The 23,573-nt window shown below is 36.4% G+C and overlaps 1 protein-coding gene across 2 annotated transcripts in view; it reads right to left on the reverse strand.

Moving 5' to 3' along the window:
- The window catches only part of Grm5 (glutamate metabotropic receptor 5), a 532,992-nt gene that overhangs the window by 100,032 nt on the left and 409,387 nt on the right, over positions 1-23,573 (reverse strand). For both annotated transcript variants that reach the window (XM_032893267.1, XM_032893268.1), the window contains exons 5-7: positions 19,392-19,638; positions 10,722-10,890; positions 6,930-7,056 (exon numbers count right to left, since the gene is read on the reverse strand). In XM_032893267.1, the coding sequence (XP_032749158.1) occupies positions 6,930-7,056; positions 10,722-10,890; positions 19,392-19,638 (543 nt within the window). The remainder of the gene's footprint in view (positions 1-6,929; positions 7,057-10,721; positions 10,891-19,391; positions 19,639-23,573) is intronic.

Consider the following 23,573-nt stretch of genomic DNA (forward strand, 5'->3'; position numbering starts at 1 on the left):
ACTATGAAGGCCAGAAGATCCTGGACTGATGTCATACAGACCCTAAGAGAACACAAATGCCAGCCCAGGTTACTGTATCCTGCAAAACTCTCAATCAACATAGATGGAGAAACCAAGATATTCCATGACAAAACCAAATTTACACAATATCTTTCTACAAATCCAGCACTACAAAGGATAATAAATGGTAAAGCCCAACATAAGGAGGCAAGCTATACCCTAGAAGAAGCAAGAAACTAATCGTCTTGGCAACAAAACAAAGAGAAAAAAAGCAAACAAACATAACCTCACATCCAAATATGAATACAACCGGAAGCAATAATCACTATTCCTTAATATCTCTCAACATCAATGGCCTCAACTCCCCAATAAAAAGACATAGATTAACAAACTGGATACGCAACGAGGACCCTGCATTCTGCTGCCTACAGGAAACACACCTCAGAGACAAAGACAGACACTACCTCAGAGTGAAAGGCTGGAAAACGACTTTCCAAGCAAATGGTCGGAAGAAGCAAGCTGGAGTAGCCATTCTAATATCAGATAAAATCAATTTTCAACTAAAAGTCATCAAAAAAGATAAGGAAGGACACTTCATATTCATCAAAGGAAAAATCCACCAAGATGAACTCTCAATCCTAAATATCTATGCCCCAAATACAAGGGCACCTACATACGTAAAAGAAACCTTACTAAAGCTCAAAACACACATTGCACCTCACACAATAATAGTAGGAGATTTCAACACCCCACTCTCATCAATGGACAGATCATGGAAACAGAAATTAAACAGAGACGTAGACAGACTAAGAGAACTCATGAGCCAAATGGACTTAACGGATATTTATAGAACGTTCTACCCTAAAGCAAAAGGATATACGTTCTTCTCAGCTCCTCATGGTACTTTCTCCAAAATTGACCATATAATTGGTCAAAAAACGGGCCTCAACAGGTACAGAAAGATAGAAATAATCCCATGCGTGCTATCGGACCACCACGGCCTAAAACTGGTCTTCATTAACAATAAGGGAAGAATGCCCACATATACGTGGAAATTGAACAATGCTCTACTCAATGATAACCTGGTCAAGGAAGAAATAAAGAAAGAAATTAAAGACTTTTTAGAATTTAATGAAAATGAAGATACAACATACCCAAACTTATGGGACACAATGAAAGCTGTGCTAAGAGAAAAACTCATAGCGCTGAGTGCCTGCAGAAGGAAACAGGAAAGAGCATATGTCAGCAGCTTGACAGCACACCTAAAAGCTCTAGAACAAAAAGAAGCAAATACACCCAGGAGGAGTAGAAGGCAGGAAATAATCAAACTCAGAGCCGAAATCAACCAAGTAGAAACAAAAAGGACCATAGAAAGAATCAACAGAACCAAAAGTTGGTTCTTTGAGAAAATCAACAAGATAGATAAACCCTTGGCCAGACTAACGAGAGGACACAGAGAGTGTGTCCAAATTAACAAAATCAGAAATGAAAAGGGAGACATAACTACAGATTCAGAGGAAATTCAAAAAATCATCAGATCTTACTATAAAAGCCTATATTCAACAAAACTTGACAATCTGCAGGAAATGGACAATTTCCTAGACAGATACCAGGTACCGAAGTTAAATCAGGAACAGATAAACCAGTTAAACAACCCCATAACTCCTAAGGAAATAGAAGAAGTCATTAAAGGTCTCCCAACCAAAAAGAGCCCAGGTCCAGACGGGTTTAGTGCAGAATTCTATCAGACCTTCATAGAAGACCTCGTACCAATATTATCCAAACTATTCCACAAAATTGAAACAGATGGAGCACTACCGAATTCCTTCTATGAAGCCACAATTACTCTTATACCTAAACCACACAAAGACCCAACAAAGAAAGAGAACTTCAGACCAATTTCCCTTATGAATATCGATGCAAAAATACTCAATAAAATTCTGGCAAACCGAATCCAAGAGCACATCAAAACAATCATCCACCATGATCAAGTAGGCTTCATCCCAGGCATGCAGGGATGGTTCAATATACGGAAAACCATCAACGTGATCCATTATATAAACAAACTGAAAGAACAAAACCACATGATCATCTCATTAGATGCTGAGAAAGCATTTGACAAAATTCAACACCCCTTCATGATAAAAGTCCTAGAAAGAATAGGAATTCAAGGCCCATACCTAAAGCAATATACAGCAAAAACTAGTAGCCAACTTCAAACTAAATGGAGCGAAAATTGAAGCAACCCCACTAAACTCAGGGACTAGACAAGGCTGCCCTCTCTCTCCCTACTTATTCAATATAGTTCTTGAAGTTCTAGCCAGAGCAATCAGACAACAAAAGGAGGTCAAGGGGATACAGATCGGAAAAGAAGAAGTCAAAATATCACTATTTGCAGATGATATGATAGTATATTTAAGTGATCCCAAAAATTCCACCAGAGAACTACTAAAGCTGATAAACAACTTCAGCAAAGTGGCTGGGTATAAAATTAACTCAAATAAATCAGTAGCCTTCCTCTACACAAAAGAGAAACAGGCAGAGAAAGAAATTAGGGAAATGACACCCTTCATAATAGATCCAAATAATATAAAGTACCTCGGGGTAACTTTAACCAAGCAAGGGAAAAGATCTGTACAATAAGAACTTCAAGACTCTGAAGAAAGAAATTGAAGAAGATCTCAGAAGATGGAAAGATCTCCCATGCTCATGGATTGGCAGGATTAATATAGTAAAATGGCCATTCTACCAAAAGCGATCTACAGATTCAATGCAATCCCCATCAAAATACCAATCCAATTCTTCAAAGAGTTAGACAGAACAATTTGCAAATTCATCTGGAATAACAAAAAACCCAGGATAGCTAAAACTATCCTCAACAATAAAAGGACTTCAGGGGGAATCACTATCCCAGATCTCAAGCAGTATTACAGAGCAATAGTGATAAAAACTGCATGGTATTGGTACAGAGACAGACAGATAGACCAATGGAACAGAATTGAAGACCCAGAAATGAACCCACACACCTATGGGCACTTGATTTTTTTTGACAAAGGAGCCAAAACCATCCAATGGAAAAAAAGATAGCATTTTCAGCAAATGGTGCTGGTTCAACTGGAGGTCAACATGTAGAAGAATGCAGATCGATCCATGCTTATCACCCTGTACAAAGCTTAAGTCCAAGTGGATCAAGGACCTCCACATCAAACCAGATACACTCAAACTAATAGAAGAAAACTAGGGAAGCATTTGGAACACATGGGCACTGGAAAAATTTCCTGAACAAAACACCCATGGCTTATGCTCTAAGATCAAGAATCGACAAATGGGATCTCATAAAACTGCAAAGCTTCTGTAAGGCAAAGGACACTGTGGTTAGGACAAAACGGCAACCAACAGATTGGGAAAAGATCTTTACCAATCCTACAACAGATAGAGGGCTTATATCCAAAATATACAAAGAACTGAAGAAGTTAGACAGCAGGTAGGCAAATAACCCTATTAAAAAATGGGGTTCAGAGCTAAACAGAGAATTCACAGCTGAGGAATGCCGAATGGCTGAGAAACACCTAAAGAAATGTTCAATATCGTTAGTCATAAGGGAAATGCAAATCAAAACAACCCTGAGATTTCACCTCACACCAGTGAGAATGGCTAAGATCAAAAACTCAGGTGACAGCAAATGCTGGCGAGGATGTGGAGAAAGGGGAACACTCCTCCATTGTTGGTGGGGTTGCAGACTGCTGCAACCATTCTGGAAATCAGTCTGGAGGTTCCTCAGAAAATTGGACATTGAACTGCCTGAGGATCCAGCTATACCTCTCCTGGGCATATACCCAAAAGATGCCCCAACATATAAAAAAGACACGTGCTCCACTATGTTCATCGCAGCCTTATTTATAATAGCCAGAAGCTGGAAAGAACCCAGATGCCCTTCAACAGAGGAATGGATACAGAAAATGTGGTACATCTACACAATGGAATATTACTCAGCTATCAAAAACAATGACTTTGTGAAATTCGTAGGCAAATGGTTGGAACTGGAAACTATCATCCTGAGTGAGCTAACCCAATCACAGAAAGACATACATGGTATGTACTCATTGATAAGTGGCTATTAGCCCAAATGCTTGAATTACCCTAGATGCCTAGAACAAATTAAACTCAAGACGGATGATCAAAATGTGAATGCAGATCGCTCATGAGAGACACAGCCAGAATACAGCAAATACAGAGGAGTATGCCAGCAGGAAACCACTGAACTGAGAACAGGACCCCTGTTGAACAATCAGAGAAAGAACTGGAAGAGCTTGAAGGAGCTCGAGACCCCATATGTACAGCAATGCCAACCAACCAGAGTTTCCAGGGACTAAGCCACTACCCAAAGACTATACATGGACTGACCCTGGACTCTGACCTCATAGGTAGCAATGAATATCCTAGTAAGAGCACCAGTGGAAGGGGAAGCCCTGGGTCCTGCTAAGACTGAACCCCTAGTGAACTAGACTGTTGGGGAGAGGGCAGCAATGGGGGAGGGGTGGAGGAACACCCATAAGGAAGGGGAGGGGGAGGGGATGTTTGCCCGAAACCAGGAAAGGGAATAACATTCAAATGTATATAAGAAATACTCAAGTTAATAAAAAAAAAAAAATGAGAATGAAAAAAAAAAAAAAAAAATGAACTGTTAAAAAATCATCAATACTGTACCAACCAAAACTCACAGAAAACTAATTATAATTTTTTTCTTGTGGGCATTTTAATTTTTGCCTACATTGCACACCTAATAAAATATTTTATTTTGGCCAAGTCTCATTTCTGAGTCATCTCTGGAATGCCTGAGAACATCAGAAAGCTGGTCTAATGATCAAAACAAGACTTGGTGCTACCATTAGGCACTTGGATGTTTTAGCAAATCAGTTCTTTTTAAGAAAGAGAAACCTTCTGTATAAATACCACTCACCAATAAAGAGTCTTAATGTGAGCAAGCCTCAAAAGCCTCCAGATCACAGGAATTTTATGATTATGGCTTTTTTGTAAGCTACTACAATGGCCCTGGATAATCACTTATCCCATGAGGTAGGGGCTTTAACCATGATAATCTTATGATCTATCTTCTAGAAGTCCTGTGCTAAAATCCATCTTAATACTAGAAATGCTAGACATATCTCCTGTGGGTCCTCTTCCAGGAGTGGCTGGTTTTCTCCTTATTTTGTATATACAAGGATACAGACGATCATTTCAAGCCAATATATAATGTACTTTGATTGTATTCCACCTCTACCCAATACATTTCCTTTCTTTCTCCTCCCTTTCCTATTAGTCCTGTCTGTTCCCCTAGAAAATGGTGTTTCTACTTTCATGTCTCCTATTCATATAAGGTTTTTGTTTCTATAAACTAGAAAATGTGATCCCGAGTGAGGTCACCCTGTCACAAAAGAACGCATATGGTATGAACTCACTGATGAGTGGATATGAGACAAAAAAATTTCTGAATACCCATGATACAACTCACAGACATATGAAGCTCAAGAAGAAGGAAGACCTAAGTGTGGATGTTTCATTCCTTCTTAGAAGCGGAAACAAAGTACTCAAGGTAGAGGGTGGGAGGGACTTGGGAGGAAGAAAATAGGAGGGAAAAATGGGGAAAGGATCAGGTCAGAGAGGAGACAGGTCTGGTATGCGGAGAGTCAGAAAACTGAACTGAGGTGTGTAGCAAATGGTGGATGGGGAACTGGGGGTAGCCACCAGAAAATCTATACTAGGAAAGTAAGAGGTTCCCAGGACCCAAAGGGGGTGAGATTAGACGAAATGCCCAACAAAGTGGAGTGAGAACCTGTAGAAACCATATCCAGAGCTTAGGCAAGGTCCTTGGTTGAGGGATGGGACCACACACTCATCTCCAAATTTTTAACTTGGAATTGCTTTTGTTTAAAGGGAAAACAAGGGCAAAGTATGGAGAAGAGACTGAAGAAATGACTATCCAGAGATTACCCACCTTGGGGATCCATTCCATATCCAGACACCAAACCCAGACACTATTGCGGATGCCAAGAAGTGCTCTCTGACAGGAGCCTGTTATATCTGTCTCCTGAGAGGCTCTGCCAGAGTCTGACAAATAGAGAGGCAGATGCTTGCAGCTGAACATTGGACTGAGCATGGGAACCACAATGGAAGAGTTGGGGAAAGGACTAACGGAACTGCAGGTGTTTGCAACCTCGTAGGAAGAAAATGTCAACCAACTAGTACCCCTCCCCCCGCACCCCTCAAGAGCTCCCAGGTGCTAAACCACCAACCAAAGGGTACACATACGTAACAAAGGTTGGCTTTATCTGTTATCAGTCGGAGGAGAGGTCCTTGGTGCTATGAAGGCTCCATGCACCAGTGTAGGGGAATGCCAGGGCAGTCAGGTGGGAGTGGGTGGATGGGTGGGGGGACCATCCTCATAGAAGCAGGGGGAGGGGGTATGGGACAGTGGTTTTTCGAAGAGGAAACCGGGAAGAAGGATAACATTTGAAATGTAAATAAATAAAATATCTAAAAAAAATGGTAGCTTGAGGTTCCAAAAGGAAAAAACTAAATAACTAAAAAAAAAAAAAAAGAAAAAAAAAGAATTTAATTAAAAAAAATCTATCTTTTTCATCTGTTTCTTCTTGAATTTGAACATCAGCCCGTTACAGGAAGTTCCTGTTCTACCTAGGAACTCATATAAGATGGTCTCAGCATGCCCAATAAACAGCCAAGAACTCTGTTTGGAGATGAGGATAGAAATGAGGCAGAACTTCTGGCTTTAGAAAGCTTCTGTTCCCAAAGAAATTCTTTGTCCCTCGAGCACAACTACGTGGAAATGCATGGAGGGACCCTTTCCTTGCCATGGCCTCATCATTTTTCAGTCAATTTCAGAGACTGTAGTGACACTGTGTTATACATACCTGTCAGGTCGTCAGTGGGCCAGGAGCCCAGTTGGCATGCCTTGCAGGTGTACTCATCAAACACATACTCATTCTCTTTACAAGGTGTGCAGGTCCAACAACAGCTGACTTCTCCCTTCCGGATCACCTAAGGGGAATATTTAATATTCTGATTAATGTTTTCTTGGTATAAATATCAGTGATTGATAAAATGTAAAGCTCTAAATCTTCACCTCTTTTTATTAATAAAACTATATAAATATACCTAGGAAGGGAGAATTTTATTTTTAGGGTAATCTGAACTACTCTTAGACAGTTGTTAGATTCTGTAATTTAAGTAGGCTGATTTAAAAATACTGAGATGCTCTTTCCAGACCTTTACAAGAAATTGCAAATTCAAGATACTAAGTTTTTCACCTTTGAAATATTCTGACAGTCCCTGGCTCATTTCCCATTTGTTATGAATGTCAATATTTTGCCAATCTAAAAGAATTCACTTTTCCAAGAATAATTCCCATTTAACAGTCTCTTTGAATCACGACACCCGTGATTTATTTTCTTCGATCACTCCAAACCAATTTGGTTTAACTTTTTCACATGATCCTTTAGGATTCACATCCCTTACTCATTGCAAGTGGCAGTATGATTTTCCACAGCTCCTACTGTGAACGGACTGATGGTAAAGATGCTTTCATTGCCATTGAAAAGATGCCAAACCTCCACTGAAACCACGTTCATCAGCCTCTAGACAGTGCCGTGGGAGGCTACTATTAATGGAGGTGGTCAATGAAAACTTTGAATCATATTAACAAAATAATGTCAAATTACACTGAGTAGAGTGAAAGTGAGATTTACACAGAAACACAGAAAATAATTTAAAAAATGAGGAACTAGGCAAATGTAAGTATATAACTAATACTTACACTATGGTGAGAGGGAACCAAACTCTATCATAACTATATCCTATACAACATGGTAGAAAAGCATGCCAAGAAATCCAGCTATTCAAGGATTTTGTAAGTGCATGTTCAAACTGTAATGTCACAAATTATTAAAAAAGCCAGATGCATCCCACAATTGTTAAATTGCATATGTATCTATAAGCAACGTTCAAAAATTAGAAATAGCTCATGCCCTAGAAAAATCCGCAAAGACCTTATTATGAAAATTTTAATTACCATGTGACTTGCCACTATGAAGAAGGTTTCTTTTGTCATGTACCAAGCATTCAGAAACACTTCTATCAAATTCTCTATTCTTAAAATTTGGAGCGTATACTTGTAATATCTAACCTACCAAACTGTGCTGAGAAAGCTTAGAGTACCTACAGAAAACATGTCAAGGACACATATGTAAGTGCCATTATATTTCAATAAAATTTTATTTATAAAGATAGCCAGTAGATCAAATTTAGCTTTCAGGTCATAGTTTCAATTGTGTCATATGTCAAAACAGGACATACAGATAATTTCAGAAATTCCACAAGCTGTTAAACCATTTACCAGGTGTTAACATAATTCTTATTTTTGGTCTTTTTTGTTGTTGTTGTTTAGTTTTAGCTTTCCAAATTCTCTTAGTCTTGTGTCTGAGGATCTTAATATTGATATCAATACAACTTCCCTTGCAACTAACCTCTCAAAAGTGTTGCAAGTTTGAGTAAAGTAGTTTTGATTGAAAAGATCTAATGAAATTTTTTCAAGTATTCTGCATACGTGAAATGGTAAGGCTTATTTGATGAGCTTTATTTTAGTATCATTTTCCTCTCCCAGAACATTATGCTTTAATAATTAACTTTACCTATTTTCTTAATTATGTTTTTATTTCTTCTTAGCTGACTTTGATTTCCTGGCCAGACCATGTTTAATTTAAAACTAGTTTACGGGGTTGGGGATTTAGCTCAGTGGTAGAGCGCTGTTTAGCAAACGCAAGGCCCTGGGTTCGTCCTCAGCTCCGGAAAAAAAAAAAAAAAAAAAAACTAGTGTCCTCAGAGTAGCAAATTGTCTCTTATTTGCTCTTCCCCACATACTCTGCATCATTGCATTCTGTCCATTTCACTGCTTTCTCTTTCAGAAGAATAAGAGGACAGGCAAATTCTCTCACTTTGCATGTTTGTCCCTCTTTCCATGTCCTCGCTGGCCTGTTATTTGCAGACCACCATGCTGGCTGACTGTATCTCTCTGGTGTCTTCCTGTCTGAATTGGCTTTTCTCAACCTCTCCCTTTCTTATATTTTCAAGGAAAATATTTTTGAATGCTTTGTATTCTTCCCATATTTTTTTTTTAATTTAACTTTCAGGTTGGCCATTTTTGAATCTTTTCAAAGACTGTTGATTTAAGTTCTAACTAGTTTATTCCTAAATCTGAATTTTTGATATTACTTTTTCACCTTTTCTAGACCAATTATCATTGGCTTGTTATAAAAAAATCAACAAATCTTGAAATTAATCCATCTACTTTCCTCTGAAACCATCTTTCTCCTTCCTTCCTTCCTTCCTTCCTCCCTCCCTCCCTTCCTCCCTCCTTCCCCCCTCTCTCTTTCTTTCTTTCTTTCTTTCTTTCTTTCTTTCTTTCTTTCTTTCTTTCTTTCTTTCTTTCTTTCTGAGTGCTAACGTTTGTGAAGTTCATGCAGACATCAGAAATTAGAAGAGTTAGTTCTTCCAGAATATGCATCCTGGGGATTGAACCCAGTCAGTCAGGTGCTCTGCTAAGCATTTGTTGAACTGTCTCTCAGGCATTCATTTTTCTTTCATTTATTCCGTTGGTACTTGGAGTGCCAGTTGATTTTCTCATACTTTGTTTTTTCTTCCCTGACCCAATATTTAATCAGCAGCCAGTACTGACTTGTTGTAATCTGCAACTTTTCTCCAGTGTCACCTCTTCTTATTTTTGGCCCTCATTATTCTTCTTATTGCCATCACAGAAATAATCCTGTATATTAACTCTTCCTTCATGTTTAACCTTTTTTCACTCTACTTCCTAATATCCACTGTGGATATCCAACATGTGTCAATATTTTATTCAATACTGTATCACTATTTCCATGTCATAAAATATACGTTTTTTATTTAGTGTAACATTACAAATTATCCATAAATTGGTCCTCCCCTCTTCTGTTAATGCTTTCTTTTATGGTAGCTACTTATAGCAACCACTTATATTCTCTGGATTAGTCAGTGTCATTCCAATGCCCTATCTGTTACTTTTGTACCTTCTCTATTTCTGTTTTCCATACACCAGGGATCTTTCTTTGAAAGTTTAACCAGTCTTTAGTCTGAGGCTTGAACTTCCCCCATCCTTGTTTTTCTCTCTCACCTCTGTTTTTACCTTTAATGAAATTATTACATTTTCATAATATTGCTTATATTACGTTTTCTCATTTATATCAAATCCTCCAGTTAGAAAATACCAATATGTTTTGTCCTATTGATCTTAATGACCTATTACATTGAGATTTTTAATAGCTATTTCTTAACTATATTTTCCAGCTCTAAGTTATTCATTCTCAGGGATCATTTTATTTTTATAATCTTATTTTTGTAAGCATTCATATGGAGAAAGAGTGGACAAGACTAAACATGACTCCTCAGTTGGATCAATGAGTTCAGATTAACTACTCAGACTATTGTGAGTTTAATGTTAACCTTCCTAAGGAATTGATCAGAATAAAATAAAAAGTAAACTCATTGTCTCCCAATATAAGCTTACAATGTAAAAAACAAAACAAGTGCCCTCCCCCCAGTTAAAAATGAAATAGCCAATGAGAATTAATACCACTAAATCTGAAACAGGTAAAGAAATGTAGATTCTATTTTACCTTTATTTGGCCTTTCTCACATGGTTCACTGCACACCGATCTGATGATGTTATTTTTCTTGGACCACACTTCGTCATCATCCATTTTTAATTCCCCATTGTCCCAACTTCCAACATTGATGTAATCAAAATAATCTTTTCCCATTTCCTTGAAATTCATTATTTCATACCTTTGAAACAAGAATATAACAGTTACTCAGCTAATATAATAAATATTTGTGTATGTATAGCGGATAGTTTCATTCCCCTAAGTACATTTACTGCTCTATAAATCATTCTGGAATTTTTTGTAATACTATGTTTATACAAAATTCTGCCTATTATCATTTTTACTAAAAAGATCCATTTTTAGCCATACTTATACCTGAAATAGGAAATAATCCCACATGAGAAAGTGTCTGGATCTCATGAAGGGTGGAATACAGTTTTGAATAACGTCAGCAATTTTAAGCATGGACTTCTGATGGTCTTCAGGAAGAAGCCAGGAAGGTGTTCAATTATGGTCTAGTCATATCCTAAAGAGTTTCTTTACTCACTGTGAAATCTGCTTATACTATGAACTCATTTTGAGGGGGTTAAGGAATACAGGGTAATTTAGGAAGAGTACTTCATTACCATAAAATTTTGTTTTATGAAACATGATGATGCCAAGACATATTTTTTTCTTATTCTTGAAATTTGTGTTTACAACTAAAGAGCTCTTGCTTTGGAGTCTGAAAGCTTTTAGAAGTGTCATAGTTCCACTGTTTTGTTATATTTTTTAACTAAAGCCACAGAGAGATTGTGAATTAGAATAAATAATGGACAGGTCTGATTTTGCTTTTATTTCTCAACTTATCAGTGGTTAAATTCATTGCATAAAGATCATTTAAGAAATGCTTTAAAAATACTGAAAATTGTTTCTGAAGCACTGTAGTTGAAAATACTGCAGAGTAAATGCATGCCATGGTTTCTCCGTTTTTTTTTTTTTTTAGCTACCACTCTTATCTTGAATCTAGGGACAAAACAATAAGGGGAGTAAATCAATGTCAAGTTTGCAAGCCCTTCCTTGTATTTCCAGAGTATTTATGAAACCGTTTTCCAGAGATCTTTCAGTGAAACACTCTGCCACCTTTCACATTTCTATGGGTGGTCCTTCGTATGGGATGTCCTCATACTGTATACTATATTTCCGACTTTGCAGAATTTTCAATACTGGCAGAGGGGTTCATGAATATTCCCTCTAACTTCCATTGCTTTGTGTTTATGTTTATAATTATGTCTACCAAATTGACATAGTCCATCAGGTGATCTGTGTAAAATCTTAAAGAATGAACTTTACACAACCCTCTAAAATAGTGTAATACAATAATCCTATTTTTATTTGCTGTTCATTAAATTTACACTTTTATTTTCATTTTTCAGGGTTAACCTATTCTAATGCTTTTTGCCAGGTCAATAACTTTGGGGTTGTTCTGAATTACTTTTATTTGCCATCAAATTATTTATTTCTAAATAATTATTCTAGGGATATTTCTTCCATGCTCTCAGAATTGGCCTGTGCTTTCTAAATATGCAGTGACTTAAGGAGTTAGAGCAGAGATCAGTGAAGTAAAAATAATTCTGCATTATGTCACTGGCTACTTCAAACACACAGACTTTTAAGTCTTAATGCATGATGTTCTCCAAGCAAATAACCTTTGAACTTCATAGTTTGAAAGGAACGTCAGTATCCGGAGACTTCTTTCTTCACTGATGATGATTTGCAGAGATATAAGGACTCTATTTGCTCACAAAAAAATGATGAACAATACCATTTCTTCCAATTTTCAATCCTGGAAATGTTTAGACTAAGATATTAACTTTATAGGGAATGGAAGTAAAGTTCATTGAGATTAATTGTTACGATTAGGTTACATAGAACACATTTCAGAGTCAGGACCCTAAGCAATGCTTTACACTTTAAGTCTACTGTTCCTTAGTCTCATTAGATTAGTCATGATCTATGTCCCATGACCTGAGATTTTTGTAAAGGAAAAGCCTGAAGGGTAAGAAGACACAAGGTTTTCAAGTAAACATAATCACTCCAGAGAACATCATGTGATTTGTTGACAAAAATGTTGGTTTCAGAAATGTTAATTCTTTATTTTGATTTAATACTTCAAACTGATAGAATTAACCAGAGATTGAGTCTCAGCTTTGGAACTAGCTTTTTTTAATTTTTTAATTTTTTTTTTCATACAAGGCAACAGCAGCAGCAACAACAACAAAGATATGGCTAATTGCTTATGTGTGAACATGTAGTATCACCATAACAACTTTCAGTAGCTCTGGGCCAAACAAAAGTTCAGGTAGAAGTGATTCTCCATGCCAAGATTCTCTACTTTTTCAAAAACAGAAAGACACTTTTAAACAACACCTACAATGGGGATGTAGACTTCATTCTTCCTCAAGAGTTAAAAAAAGGAATGTATAAAAAAGTATTCATATTTAAATTTTAAGTGAAAATTTAAAATTTATTGGCTTCTTGTAGTGTTTGCCCATTATTTAACCAGGAGGTTTTATTTTATTTTTCCAAAAAGATCAGTAAATAATTTAGTATGCCTTTTGATGGTTTGTTATAGACCTCAGTTACAAAACAGTATTAGAAATAAAGCTTAAAGTGTTGTACTAATTATAGGACTCTGCTTAGGGAGATTTTATTACTGCCAGTCTGGTTTCTCCTTTTCTCCCTCTTTTCCCATTCCCTCCTTCACTGCACTTTTCTCTTACTATAGCCTCTTAATCCTTTATCATTCTGTGCAAAATTTCTTCCTTCACAGTTGTCTCTTCACAAGTATCCACAGGAAGCATCCTTAAGAAAACTTCAAATCAATTTTATATATCATTTAAAAACAAAAGTAGAAAATAAAGTAAGCAAAAAACATGCATGACAACAAATTCTATTTAAGTCCAAGGTAGAGATGGTAGTAGGGCTATTCTGGATATATGGGTATTTCCTAGTATCTAGAATGTTGCAAGTTACATCAGGCATCCTTATAAAGGACTATTCTGATATTACTGGGAACTATACAATCACTTATAGTTTTAAACAAAAACTGTGGTGATGCAAGCTTCTTAATGTGTATGTGTAGTCAATGTATGCTAATTGGCAATGGGCTGACATCCTAGATACTAGGTACAAAAGATACACCATCGTTTGTTTTAAAAAATTATATATATATATATATAAACATCCATGTCTATATATCTATGTATTATCTATCTATCTATCTATCTATCTATCTATCTATCTATCTATCTATCTATCTATCTATCTATGGCTGTTTTGGCCTACTTGTCTGTGCATTGCATGTTTGCCTGGTACCAGTTCGAGCTACAGATGGTGTCAACCCATTATGTGGGTTCTGGGAAGCAAATTCAAGTCCTGTAGGAGGGCAATCCTTCTTACTGCTGAGTCATCTCTCTCCTACCCTGAAAACATAGCATTTTAATGGTCTGTGTCTTTGGGATTTGGTAGATCACAATGGAAAGGGAGCCCAGATAGTAAGTTTGGTCAAATTTAATATAATATTACCAATAATAAAATTCTTGCTATACTGATTAAACTATTTTAATTGTAATATAAAAATATATGAGTAATTATGTGATTTAGGGGTTATCTCATTACTTTGCTAAGACTCAAATTTCTATCCAGGAAAATAAGAATGTTTATATAAAGCATCTGCTTACTTATGATCCCTTAGCCCAAATAGCAATATATGAAAAATTATTTAAGAGCACACCACTCTCCTCAATTTCTGTTTCGCTTTTCTAGTCTCATGTGTTATTATTCTTCCATTTATAGTTCTCTTGTCTTTTTTCAGGCAAACCTTTCCTAAATCCATTGTTTGGTTCTTTCTATATTCTTCTTTATTATAAAATTCTCAGTGGTTGCTTAAGGGATTATAGAATGCGATATGATTCTACCTAAAATCAATATTTAGTCACTTAATATAAAATATAAGATATCTGTACTAGTATAATTTCATATTCCTTTCCTTTATATTATTATATCCCAATATTTTACATTTACATTCATTTATCCCTTTGTATGCTGTTTAATTTTGCTTTAAATAATAAGTTGCATTCAATATACTACATTATCTTTCTTCTCTGTGCATTTATAATCAACATAGACAGAAGCCAGACCTCTTAACATAAGCTTTTTATTGAAGTTTCCCAGCAAGTTTTGCTCTTCATAATAGATAGCATCTTTAACATACTACAATTCAGTTCTGTTAATACAATATATCCACAAACACAGTATCTCAGTATTAGTATCATTACTGTGTATTCTTAAGACTTTATTATTAAAATTTTGACTTGGCTTGCAAAACCTGTTTGAAACCCATGACCTAAATTATTGATAGTAAATACTGAAGGTTTATGCTTCTTATGTGCAATTTTTGAAATCTCTAGAACTCTGAAAACCATATTTTTACAATTCACTTTGTAGCAAAACATAAACCTATCTATAATTATCTCCAGATAAAACCTGACATTTGTGAAGTTATTTATAGTCCATTAATAGAGCAGAGTGTGAAATGTTCACATGTTCTGGTATAGAAATATTGATGTGTTAATTAAGGATTGCTGCTGCACAGCACAGAGACATCATATTCATGTAAACTTTTCTAAATTCAAAAACTGAGGAGTCTATATCACAAATAGATCATTTTTTTAAAAAAAATTAAAGTACTATAGTTTAATAGTAGTCTCACAAAAATAAGGTTTAAAAAACAATAACCAGAGTATTCACAAAAAATCTTAATGGATGAGTCAGAACTGATTTCTGTATCTTATGGCTTAAATGTGAAATGTCACTCATGTGCCCCTGAGTTTGCTCACTTTGTCCTGGGTGGTGGAGATGTGTTGGGAGGTTGTGGAACTAGTAGGTGAGAACTGACTGGATCACAAGGTTCACTAAGGAAATGAACAGGTTTGCAGTCCACATACTGCTTCCACTTCTTGTCCTACCTCTTTTCCATAAGCAAGAAGCCTTATATTCTTGTAAGCATAAGTATGAGACAATATGACTCTCTTACTCTGTCAACTATGATGGATTGCAACCTCTTAGTGAGAGCCAAAAGAAATCCCTTTTCCTTTCACTTTGTCAAGTATTTTGTCATAGCTATCAGAAACCCACAGAAAAAGGGAATTGATGTTGAGAAGTGGGATCATTACTGTGACTGCCTGACCTAGTTCTTAAGCATTTGGAGGTGGCTTCTGAGAGGAGTATGGGAGAGAGGAGATCTGTGTCAAGAAGGACACATGGAGTCCTGCATGCAGAGAACAACAAAGAATTCTGGAGGGATTTAGGAAGATCTCAGTGTAAACAGAGATGGGGATAATATAAAACTATGATAATGAGGTTTTAAAGGGGGAATGAGGCTGTCCAGAGTTCTGGTACCAGCCATTCGAGTTAAATGCTGTTGAAGAATCTTGCTGTGTTCTGAATAACAGAGTCAGAGTAAATTGCAAAATAAAGGACTAAGTTGTTTGGAGAAAGGAAAGGAGAACTTGGGGTGATGAGAGATTCCAATAGCCAGAATTAGGAGAAGATCCTACACATCAGAATATCAAAGCTGTGAGCTGACTCATACCTGTGTCTACTTGTATTTACAGTAAAAAGAGGCACAAAGCTATGAAACTTCTGTGGTTTGGTGAGGAAAAGCATACATGTATTAAATGAAATTGCAGGCATTGTGGGCAAAGTGGTTTTGAGCCAAGTGACTCTGTAAATTTAAAGGTAGAAAGTCCACTAAAGATAAACCAAAATCTTTGCAATAGAACAGATTTCCTAGAGGTAGTTCCCCACTCATGGGTTGCACTGTGATATAATAATGATAGCATCAAGATATAGCAATGGAAACATAATTTAAAAACTTTTTTTTAATTAAGAGAGTACCTAAAAAAAAAACAGGGCTTTGGGTATTATGTTCGAGAAGTAACCCCTAGAAGAGCTTTGTCAGGTTCGGCCAAGAAGTGACACAGAGCTATTATACTTGTAGTCCTGGTAGAAATTCACATTCTTGCCACAGCTGCAAGTTGGATCCTGAACCTTGCAATCTCTACTGTGATAGACTGAACTCTCAAATCAGTAGTTGAAGTAAATCTTTCCTTCTGTAACGGTGCTTCCTGTTAGGCATACAATCACAGCGCTGAGATAGTCATGAACTCACCAATATCTTCCTGTCTCTGTCTAGGATCTTCTAGAACTCTGCTCACTTAGCAGAATCCTTCACTACCTCTGGCTCCTCTGTTTCCTTTTTCAGCTGAGAATTCTATTAATCCCGTGTAGAGGAAACATTTTACATCACAAAACCTAATATAATTCCTAATACATTTCTCAAAAAGTGTTTATTTTACACCGATCTGGTGGATTGTAAGGCTGCTATATAAGATGAGGTGTTGAAGCCTAGGAAACTTTTAACCTTAACATTCAGTTATTTCAAATTCTGTGGCCTTGGGTGAGTCAGTCATTCAAGTGTGTGTGTGTGTGTGTGTGTGTGTGTGTGTGTGTTGTAGTCCGGTTGGTCCATGGGCTTCCCAAAAATTCTTTTTCTACTTCCCATTTTAAAATTGTTGCAGTTATTATTAGATCTTACTATGTTAAGTTTTATGTGTTTTCTGGCAATTTTATCTGTATGATCTTATGTTCTGTAACACTGAGCCATCTTCCAAGCCAATCCTAATTTATCATTTGTAAACCTTACTTTCTATAAATATAAAGGAGAATAAAATATTGCTTATTTCCTATGATTAAAAAAGTTAGCATTTAGTTTAACATGTGTTCATTCTCACCTACACACATTGACTGAAATATTAGTTATACGTTGCAGTTGAAGATGGGCTCCTGTTGTGTTGCCCCATTTGGTTGTATGAATATTTTATATACCTATTTATACTAATATTCAGTATAAACACTATATAAACTAGGTGCATTAGCAAAACAAAAAGTTGTAATTATTAATTATTAATGTTTTAATACCTAAATATAACAGTTCATGGATAGACTCTAAACAAACACCATAAAATTTGTTTGCAATATAGTATAATGCTATTATGTATAATTTCATCATTCTTGAAGAGATTTGAAAAAGGGTGAAGAAGCAGTGTCACCAAAGTATTTCTATCATAAATCTTAAAGTATTGTAAATGAAGCATTTATGGTTTGCTTAATTCCTTAAAGTTTCCCACTGGGCTGGAGTTGAGCCACCAGAGACATTTCCTTCTCATATGGTTTGTTGATCTGGCTTGGACACATGACGAGAAAGCTCTTGAGCTGATGATACTGCCATCATCAGTCTATTAACAGGGGCCAGGGTAACCCTGGTGCTATAATTATTTACATGAGAACAATAAATCCTTATCGAGGAATCAGAGTTTAGAGTCAGTACTCAGACATACAGTGCATGTGAAGTTTCCTTTGGTCCTAAGAAAACGCTTCTATTTCCCCACAGTGGACATGGAGAAGATTCTCAAAGTAGAAAATAATAAAAAGCCATTTAGATTTGCAAATGTCTGGGCTAGTAGAAAACTCTTTAAGTCTCTAGAATATAGGAAATGCTAGGTTTTTCACTTGGCCATGTGACCTGGAACTAGCTGTTTGCCTCTTGGCGGTGAGGTTTGTGTAGTGTTGCCAGCGGTAGGAAGGGCCAGCTCCAGTTTACTGCAGTATTTGGAAATGTGCTAAACCAAGGCTGCTGGCAGAAGGTGTGGCCACATGGGTTGCAAGGCGAGTGGGGGGACTTATGTGTCATTCTCTTGGCAGGACTAGCTGCAAACAGCATGCAGATAATTCTTTGAACACAGCTGGGAAGCTTAAATTGCTCCTGGGACAAGAACTTGGAACCAAAGGCTTCTCTGGGTTATTTATTTATGTGCTTGATTTTTTTTTTCAGTTTTTATTGTTGTTGTTTTGTTTTGTATAGCAGAGTAGTGACCTACCTCTGCCAATAAATTCCATTAATTCCCCCTTGTGTATTCAAAGTGCAGTGTCTTTAATGTTGAAGATCGAGATGAAGTCTGGTAAGTTTTCAATACCTAGTGGTTTCTCTAAAGGATGGTTTAATTATAAACAAGTTTCATAATTATCAGTCACCTCCACATAAATAATAGAAAATTGACGTTGAAAGGCAGCTTGTTAACTCAACAAGGGCACAAGTGCTTCTGTTATAGGATAACACACATAGGTATGGTGTGACTCACTAGCAGGTAAAGTAAACGGAGAGGAAAAATCTCCACCATAATCCTGGACTACCAGAAATAGAATTGTTCCTGTCTGAGAATAGTGTTATGATAAGAAGTAACAAATGACTGGGAACAACCTGACTAACATATCCTGAAAGATCCAAAGGGTGTATTTTTCTTTGTCTATAATAAATTGAGGATTGTGTCTCTAAGTTTATGCAATGAAATGTGGTGATGAATTCAAAAGTATACACTGAGTATTAACATTGGTATTCTTTCTTGGCCACAGAGAAATGAGGCCATCCTCGTCTGATTTGGCTTATTTTGGAAAAAGAGCTTTAACCAAACCTGCCCCAGACATCTGAGAAACCAAAAGGGAAAGAAAAGGGAAAGACACTCGGGATAGAAAATGACTACTATTCTGACACTATTGTCAACAATGAGATTGTAACAGTACCTTCCTGGAGAGTCTCCATTTTCATCAAACAGGATCATATCTCCAGAAACTCCAGTAAAATTGGTTTTCATCAGGGAATCCAAAAGTTTCCGTCCATCGATTGGCTTCATCGCATCACAGAGGCCTGCATAGCCTGGACACAGGGACATCTGCATGTTGTGGAGTCCATAAGCCATAGAATAGATTGCATTTATCACAAATCCCATTTTGGAATCTTGAACATGATGTGTTCTCAGAGTCAGAGAACCTGTTGAGAAAAAAGTTAAGAATTAACTTTGAAGTATTCTGTAGCTCTTCTCTGTAGCTACATTCAGGGACCATGAACAATGAAAAAGAGCTCATCAGATTTACAACGGGGCACCACACTCAAAAATATGTGTAAACATGCTGTTCTTAGCTCTCCCTTACCGTTTGTGGGTTTTGTTTTAAAATATTGAACAATGGGACATCAACCAAGTCAGCCTACACTTTGTCTTGCCTGCAAGATGTGCTGGGGTAATGTTAATGCAGACCTTGTGGGAGTGGCCAATTTGAGGTTCACTGATGAGAAGACCAGGAATCAGAGGCTGGATAGTCCAGAGAACTTGCGAGACCCACACAAGACCCACAAAATGTCAATGAAATGGTTCCTAATAATATTCTGCTATTCATAGACTATACCTTAGCCCAATCTTCATCAGAGAGGTCTTATCCAATAACTGATGAGAGCAGATGCAGAGACCCATTGGCAAATATTAGCTCAGGAAACCTCTTGGAAGTGGGTGAGGAAGGGTTATATGAACCAGAGGGGCGAAGGGCCCCAAAAGAACATGGCCTACAATATCAAGTAACCAGTGCTCATAGGTTTTCAGCGACTGAGGTTACAATTATGGAACCTGCATGAGTCTGAGATACAATCCCTGTACATGTTATGGTTATATAGTTTGCTGTCCTCGTGAAAGTCATAACATGGGAATTGAGGTTGTCTCTGACTCTTGTGCCTGCCCTTGGGACACTTTCCTTCTCCTGGGTTGTCTAGTTGTACCTAACATAAGGGAAAATGCCTAATATTATTGCAGTTTGTTATGTCATGTCCCATTGAGACCCCTGGGAGGCTTGCTTTTTTCTGAAAGGAAATGAGAAAGCGATGAATCTTGGGAACTAGGAGAGGAAAGAGTGGAGAGAGTGTGTTTGGGATATAATATATGAGCAGACAAAAAAAGAACAAAACCTTGAAGAAAGATGTGATTCCCTAACAACATTAAGACTTGCTTTTTCCTGTTACTTATGTCAGAATAACACTGTATTTTCATGTTGGCCATTTATTTAATTGTCAAATTAATTTCTCTAATAATCGATAGTACTGTAATATTATACTATACCTTTTGGCTCGCAAATGTTCATCCCCCATTTCCCAACTGGTAAGTCTTGTTTAAGGGAAATATACCCAGTGGTATTTGGTCTCTATACTTATTTGATAATTTATCACTCACCTACTCCAGTCTCAAAGTATATTTTTTTTCATCCATGAACTGTCCTACGAGAAGTTATGGAATACAGCACTACACAATGAATTCATTAGTTCAGTAAATATTATGATGTCAAATTAGACATGAAGTTGTGTTGATCATGAACAGCATGGAACGAGAGCTGAATGAAGTATAGATTTGTAGCTAATGAAAGTCCTATTGCTAATTGAGTCATTTGTGTTGTCATATTTAAAATATAAAGATTAGGAATAGTTTTTTCTAGATAGACACATTAGCTTGTGCCAATCCATCTGTGTCTAGTATGTTTTTTAAAGATTATAAAGAAGTGGAAGTAGGATAAGATATCAGTCACAAGGGAAAAAACACAAAAGCTGTGTAATATACGGTTTTGGAGATTCTGATTTTCATTGAGAACTTTGCTTCTCTGTGGAAAATAGAATGAGAGTTGAAGAGATGATATAATTTAGAGAACTGTGTTATAGGATACTAAAAGGTTTGAGTGATTTACTCTAGTCAAGCTAAGAAAATATAAGTATAAAAGTTAAGATGCTAGCAGCTTGGACACTTAATATGCTCCCAAGTACTTTAGAAAGGAAGAATAAAAGATGAATCTTCTGTCTTATGTTAAGCACAGATCAGGTAGAGAACCATGAACTGACAAATGACAAATTAGTTGGTTGTTGTAGAAATTGAAGAAAATAATTGAGTTATTAAACAGAGAGATATTCTTTGCTTACCATGATGGTACTAGGAAAGAGGAGGTGTGTTCTGATTCCTCACACATTTTGAAAACACAACTTAACTGATTGGTTATAGCTTTATCAGGTATCAGACTCTGTATTCAGTTCCTGACAACTATTTCCAGTGTTTCAATTGTCATCTAAGTGAGGATTCTTTAAAACAAATACAGTCTCTTTTTAGTATGATACAAATATTGACACAATTCATTTTCATTGCCTGAAGAGATGTGTACTATTTTTATGAGTGATTCAGATATAGAACAATGCATTAATACTTTTTTACTGTTTCTCAGCAACCAGACAGCAGAAACCAGGTTTAAACCTTTGAAGTCTATCTGGAATCCATCCCTGTTAGCTGGATGTTCTATGGCTTTTGAATCTTAATCCAGTTGAATCATCAAAGGCTTCCTGAAGCACATCAACCATAACATTTTATAAAAGTTTATATCATTCTATATTCATTCAACCTGTCACATCATTTTATATTCCTTTTATCTATTTCTTTCTTTCTAATCCAACTATTATCACAGAATTTTGGGGTTTGGAACGTCTGAATTATTTGTATATGTTTATATTTATAGACTGAAAGTTACAGTGAAAACCTTAAAAGACAATAAAATGAAAACTCTTTTTCAGCTCCTAGACATCCAGTACTTCTTTTAGGCAGACTTTGCTGTACTTAAAAGGGATAAACAATATTCTAGCTCATTATTATTTCTCCAAGACTTTACTAGTTTCATTCATAACATACCATACAAATGCCCTCCCGGAAATGGTAGAATGCATACATATATTTCTATGCCTTGCTTTCAGTGCTGTACTGTGGAGCCTGATATCATTTCCATGTAGGTATGTATGTGGATGCTGCATTATTTATCTGGCTGAAAATTATTCCACAATGGTTATAGAATTCTATAATAATACTGGATGGAGTACTTTATACTTTTCCTGGAGTTAAAGTCCATTTTTATTGATTGAATTTTGTTTCATAATTTCAAACACACAAACAATTCATTCTTGTTACTCTCACACACCATTCTCTCTTATCACCCTCCCACACCCATCAACACTGCTCTTTCCTCCCTCAGAGCCCATTTACCACATTCAGTTTTAAGTTTTTTCTTTGACGATGGCATACATGTACCAGAGTAGTCTGTTTGCTATTACACTGTGCCATCTTTTATTACCCCATCACCTGCTCTCCTCCCTAGAGAATCCTTTCTCATAGTGTGGTTCCATCATTATACTAAATATCTTAAAAATAGATTGCCTGTTTTCAATCTGCCTGTAGCTTAGATTAAGGCCATGTTGTTTTCATTTAGCTATGCTGGTAGTTTTTCATGGGTTTCCACTATACTTTGGATTTCCTGAGGTTCTGCTTGGGGCACAGATTCTCTCTTTGTAGCCTGTCATATGACCTGACACGCAATTGGCTCTACTGACATGTGGATGGAGACAGAGAGATGCCTCCACCAGTGACATATATCAGGACCAGTCTCCGGTTTGTCAAGTCAGATTCCTTGAAAACCCGTTACATTGTAGAATAGTAGTCATTTAAGAAAAACTAAACAATACGAATGTAACAGAATCTTTTCAGGGATCGTTTTTAGTTCATGTGTTTTAGTTCATTTTTCCCAATGTGTTTTCACATTTAATATGAAATAATCTCTCCCTCATTTCATGACAGCCAGAACAACATAGCATAATACTGGCTTAATTAATTAATTAATTAAGACAAATAAACTAATTAATTAATAAAGTGTTCTTTTTCTTTCAGGAAAATCGACAGGAATAAAACTCATACTAGTAGAGTCTGTTTTCTCATTTACTCAAAATTTCTATTATTTTCTTAACTTTCTCCCTTGGATCTCATGGATCGCTTGGATCTCTTTGGAATACAGTGAAAATGCTTGTTTATCATAGTAACTAAAAACTTGAGGAGGCCCATGTAATAAATGCACAAGACTGCTGAG

Source organism: Rattus rattus, chromosome 2, assembly GCF_011064425.1.
Source record: "Rattus rattus isolate New Zealand chromosome 2, Rrattus_CSIRO_v1, whole genome shotgun sequence".
NCBI lineage: Eukaryota > Metazoa > Chordata > Mammalia > Rodentia > Muridae > Rattus > Rattus rattus.